General features: G+C 38.0%; 1 protein-coding gene across 1 annotated transcript in view; it reads right to left on the reverse strand.

Annotated features, from left to right (window-relative positions):
* ostm1 (osteopetrosis associated transmembrane protein 1) overlaps positions 1-5,873 on the reverse strand; it is an 11,122-nt gene that overhangs the window by 3,856 nt on the left and 1,393 nt on the right. Inside the window, exons 2-5 of the mRNA XM_015369464.1 lie at positions 4,747-4,861; positions 2,323-2,420; positions 2,121-2,231; positions 471-636 (exon numbers count right to left, since the gene is read on the reverse strand). Of these exons, the coding sequence (XP_015224950.1) occupies positions 471-636; positions 2,121-2,231; positions 2,323-2,420; positions 4,747-4,861 (490 nt within the window). The remainder of the gene's footprint in view (positions 1-470; positions 637-2,120; positions 2,232-2,322; positions 2,421-4,746; positions 4,862-5,873) is intronic.

A 5,873-nucleotide genomic window follows, 5' to 3' on the forward strand; every position in this document is an offset into this window, starting at 1 on the left:
TGGTCCTCTCTGGCCGATACTGGTCCTCTCTGCCCTCTGTTATCAGGTATATCTGATTGTGTACAATAGGATTTTGAGTAAAGTTTTTACCATTAAATTATGCAAAAGGTGTTAGACGCAAAACATTTCAGAAACCATATGTATCAAATATGATACATTTGGCATTACAGGGTTAACTTTACAGATATTAAAGTTAAAAGCGAAAGGGAAAAAAAAACTTTTTTGCAACTTTTGAACTCTGACACTATAAACATCTGTGATGAAGGTGAGCACATTCTACCCACACAAACTCAAACTTATAAAAACAATAACCTAAAATGCATCTCTAAAATCCATAATATAAATCACAAACTCCCAGTCAGTCCAGCGCACCCCCAAACCTACACCACAAAGACCAGAAAACCCTTAAAAAACCCGGTCAAAAAAATCTCCCAGCGTGTGACAATGGATGAATAAAGCTGGTTACTTACGGTGTATGAGCTTTCGTTTCTTTTGTTCTGAGTGAAGGAAGCTGCTCAAGTAGAAGACGATGGGCAAAAAGAGCAGAAAGGCTGACACAGCGACGACAGGAACCGTCTCCTCACGGGGAAACGAGCAATGGAACTTCTTACTCCAGAGTTTGCGAGTCATATTCATCTAAAAGGGGGGGGGGAATATTTATTCAAAGTACATTTCAACAGCTCACAGTGCCAGAAAACCCATCAACTCAAACTGACCAGACCCTTACTTTAGTGTGAACAAACACCTATTCTCTGCTACTTTTAAAGCTTTCCTACAGTCCAATTCTCTTTTTCGTGAAATTACTTTATTGTCAACGTAACATTTTATTTATTTAAACAATATTTCTGTTTTAAATTTTTTTGTAACAGTGAACAATTATGATATTTTAAAATGCTTTTGTGAACTCCTATTCCTCCAGGATGGGGGTCGGCAATCCGCGGCTCCGGAGCCGCATGTGGCTCTTTAGCATCCCCCCTGCGGCTCCCTGGAGATTTTTCAAACATTTATGAAAATCTTTTTTATTTTAATATGATGTTCAGGAGGTCAAAGAAAAATGTATTATGTTTTCCAATTCTGTAAATATTTGTATAATAAATACATTAAAACAATAATTTGCATCATAGCCATAGAGATCAGTGGTCACAACTTGCAATCAGCGCGGCGCAGTGCCAGGCAAACAAAACTGCAGGTGTGTCTCGGACCATGGATCCCAAAGGGAAAAAAGGAAGATAGCTGATGAGAAAAGAGGATTCAAAGAATGGAGCGAATCATTTGCTTTTATTATCAATGCGGAAGGATTGCCTGCATTTTTGCTTTGTAATGAGAGGTTGTCAAAAAATAAAAAGAACAATTTGGAGAGGCATTTATTTCCGGGGAAGGCATGCCAAATATGCAGCCAACCACCAAGTTGGGAGTGACAGAAAAAGTGCAACTGCAGAACTTCCGGATAAATTAAAGGACTGCAAAGACAGATTTAAGGAGTGGATTGCATCTCCAAACTCCACTACTGCTGGTAGGTTTGCTGCGAGGATGGAAAACCATCAACAGATCAAACAAACGAGTAGCGCTCTGATGCAGGCATGTGAAAATCACACCAAGGAACGCTGGTGACGGAGCATTTCAGAGTTAGAGAGCTTTGCTCTGATGGATGTCAGTTCCTGCTTGGTTCCTCATGACTCAATCAGCTCCTCCCAATAGAAACACGCCCACCATAGAGAGATTCCTTGATCGTGTTTCTATAATTTCATCAATGCAACGAAACCTAAACTGCACGGTAAAGGCCGGTGAAGCGGGGCGCGCTGAGAGGGTTCACTTCTCCTCCCTCACCTCATGCTGCAATGTGACATTTGCTCCAGAATAAACATTTAATTATGAACGCTTAATATATATTAAAGTCCACATAGTCTTTTTCTATAGTAGGATATTACTCTTAGAGCCCTTGTTCCCATACGAGGCACATATAAAACTTTTAAATTTTTGCAGCTCCAGACTGATTTTTTTTTTTTTGGTTCAATATGGCTTTTTGGTCAGTTTGGGTTACCAACCCCTGCTCTAGGAAAATAACTTTTATCTCTTCACAATAAAGGCACTTTTCTCTATAAAATACTTAAAATACATACCGCATCCTCCAAGTCAATACACAGGGTGTTATTGGCCTCCATGCCGCTGTATAGGTCATTTAGATTCTTATAAGCAGTTTTGCAGTTTTTACACAGTTCTGAAAGGTTACCCTGTATGTCAGAGAGCAGAAAAAAAATTACTTGAGTTTATTTACAAAATACATGTTTTAAAAAGACACCATTCGACCATATTACGTTATACCTGTTTATATTTATCAAAACATGTGATGGTTTGGTTGAGAAGAGTCAGGTAGTAGAGCGTGTCGTTCTTTGGGCCCTTTAGATCACCAGTGACACAATCTGCATGACATGATAGAAACATAGAAATATTAAACAGTTGTAAGGAGCCTTTTATATCCAGATACGTTTTCCTGATGAAGGACGAGATGTTACAGCAAAACATCATATCTGTAATACTATACAGTTCAACAATATACAAGCAGCCCAGCAAGCCCATCACAGCCTGTACTGTATAAACATATGAACATTATTGGGCCAAGTCAACCAAAACTCCTACAAAATAACATTTTATAAGTCATTGTTAAAAAAAAAAAAAAAAAACATTGTTTTTTTGATGCTACAAGATCAACAGTAGAAATTCACATATTACCAGGAGGTCTTCTCTCCCTCCTCATTTTTAACTCCATGGCTTCTAAACGTGTTAAGTGTACTTGTCATTAACTAATTTATTTTTCCATGACTGATTGTTTTATGTTCATGAAGACTAACACATAACCTGAAAGACAATGTTCAAAAATAACTATAGTATATTAACTAAATGACTGACAATACAGACTAAAGATCCCTAATTACTGAACAACAACTTAACAGTTGATAAACCCATATTGACAGTGTAGGCAGCATTTTACATTGAATTTTTTTTATTTTTTAAGTCATCCTCTTTTTAAGTTATCGCCTAACTTTTTAAATAAAAGCAGAATATCTTTAGTAAAACAGATCCCAGTCCTTTGTTTTTATTTCTTACCTGGGCAGAGCAAATATTAACCACTAATAACACTGCCTAGCATACATTTAAATTTGACCTCAGTGAGGACTAGCTTGTCAAAACAAAACTAATTTACTTATCCCATTATGTCACAAGATGGCTCTCTGTCGGCGGTGACCAGCCTCTCTTATTTAAAGGCTGCGACCAGCTGTTGCTTCAAGACCAGCTGAAGCAACACGGTCTGCACGCAATATGTTTTTTCTATTTATCAGACGCTTACTGTAAATGGGGCTTTTGGTCCTGTTAATATGGCCGTTCATTTTGCAGCTGAAACCTACAGCTGCAGAGCACAGTTCCCCGTCTGTGGTGAGCGCTCACAGTTCCCCGTCTGTGGTCATCGCTCAATGCGATGCAGTTCTTTTTGTTTGGCTGGAATCGCATTCGCCCGAAATGTCAGTCAGTGACAAACTCTGTAACCACAGACTGCAGTGTATAATAATGGAAATATCACCTTTACTGAATAAAATCTTATTGCAATATATACTGATATTGGATTATTTGCAGCCCTAGCCATTAAAGACAATTAAAAGACTTTATGGAGAGATTATGATGGGTCCCTGACCATTATTCAGTGTCCTGCTCCTATAGCTGCTCTGGAACAGTTCTGTCAATATCTATGTCAGTATCTGACATAGTGACGCTGAAGTACCATTTTAAGACAAGGATAGTCAACTTAAGAGGTCATTGCAAATTACAAAATATCTGCAGCTAATCTGACACAGTACTGGGGAGCTTGGAATGCCTGGGAAGCTATCATCCGCTAAGGAAACCAGAGTGACAGCCTGTGGGGATCACACCAGATGCTTGCAGCCTTCTTCCCAAAGCTAGTGCTCCTCCTTGGAGCACTAGCTTTGTTCACCTCATTACCTACGGTACATAAGTTTATGATCACCTACTTCCTTTTTTTCTATGGTGAGCAGCTGGTTGCTCTATATGCAACTTAATCAACATTAAAGCTAGAATAAAGTGAATACTCTAGGATAAAATGATAAAAGAGTCTTTGAATGCATCATTCTGAACCCAATCTCCCCATTTTCTACACTTTTTCTGCTTTTTGTATTTTCCTCCTTCAACTTGAGCAACAAAATGTTGAAATATGTCTGATATTAGGAGCCTTGTTTTAATTTTTAGCTTTAAATCTATAAGCGTAGTCCAATTTTGTTAGATTATCTTTAACCTTAACACCATAACAAATCTTGAGCATCTATTGAATTTCCAGAAAAAATATAATTTCGTATGGCAACTTAACCTTTTCTTTACTTTTCTCAATGGTTTTACCTTTACTCAGACTGGAGTTGTGATTGAGGAGCAGAACTAATGTATCTGGAGTTAAAATAAACAGTCTACAGTGGTCTACGCGCTGCTTTTAGTTTTAGCAACAATGCATGGAAATGTCCACTGCACCCTCTGACACAATACCTTGCATTCTGCTGCTGACCTAAAAGATTAGTTAGTAGATCTACCATATCTGATGTTATTATAAAATGAATGAGGACAAATGGAAATTTCCTCCATCACCATCCGGATCACATGTTTGAAGGGCTGCTTATCATAGTGTATTAACTAAACGCAAGAGCATCTGTATTCACTGATCATAAAAACAATTCCTGAAGAACTTACTTTCACAGTTTGATTTTTTCCAAATGAGATCCACGTTGCTGTACAAAAGGAAAACGAGCATCAGACGATCACTGCTCAGAATGGTGTTCCTGCAGCTCACATTGCCAGGACCCACCTGAAAATACATTTAATCACATATTAAAAATCCTTCATATATACATGATTGTTAATTCTTAGATTATTAATATGTTCTCATGAAATGCTCAGAGAAATGATGATGTGATATCATCCATCCATTTTCTAACAGGCTTTATCCCAAGTGGGGTTGCGAGTGATGCCGTCTCCAGCTGTCTATGGGTGAGAGATGGAGTACACCCTGGACAGGTCGCCAGTCCATCGCAGGGAAACACTGAAGCTGCGTCTCAATTTGCATGCTGCGTCCTTCGAAGGACGCATTTTAAGGCCGGTTATGTAACAACACTTAGCGGAGGCTGTCCCATTTGGCAAAAATTCTGAGGATGCTTAAATTGCAGCCTTTGAATGCGTCCTCCTTGAGACAAACAGAACAAGCAACAATTCACGCACACACTCACACCTAAGGAGAATTTAGTAAGGGCAATTTATTTTTTATTATTTTTCCCTCTGTCATGCTTTCTGACTTATATATATATATATATATATATATAGATAGATAGATAGATTTAATATCAATATATTTGATTTAAAAAAAAAAGAAAAACGTTTTTTGGACTGTGGGAGGGAGCCGGAATACCCAGAGAGAACCCACGCATGCACAGGGAGAACATGCAAACTCCAAGCAGAAAGTCCCAGGGCCGGGAATCGAACCCGCAACCTTCTTGCCATATATATATATATATAAAACCCCAACCACAGAGTACCACAGGAAATCATTCCTACCTGTGGTCATCAATTTATATAATGCCTCCCTCATGTGATTCAGCCCCCCGTAATTGACATTTTTGCACTATTTTTGCACGCCACGTATCACTTTACTTGGATTTATCACTTTCCTTGGATTTTCACTTTATTTGTATTTAGTTTTTACATATACACATAGATATACGTACAGATATATATACAGAAGAGCTATATGTGTATATATTTTATCTCTTTTTATTCTTATTTTTTATCTTTATTATATTGTATAGTTGGATGTGTGTATATAT

This window comes from Cyprinodon variegatus, unplaced genomic scaffold (genome assembly GCF_000732505.1).
Source record: "Cyprinodon variegatus isolate N-32 unplaced genomic scaffold, C_variegatus-1.0 Scaffold38, whole genome shotgun sequence".
NCBI classification, from domain to species: domain Eukaryota; kingdom Metazoa; phylum Chordata; class Actinopteri; order Cyprinodontiformes; family Cyprinodontidae; genus Cyprinodon; species Cyprinodon variegatus.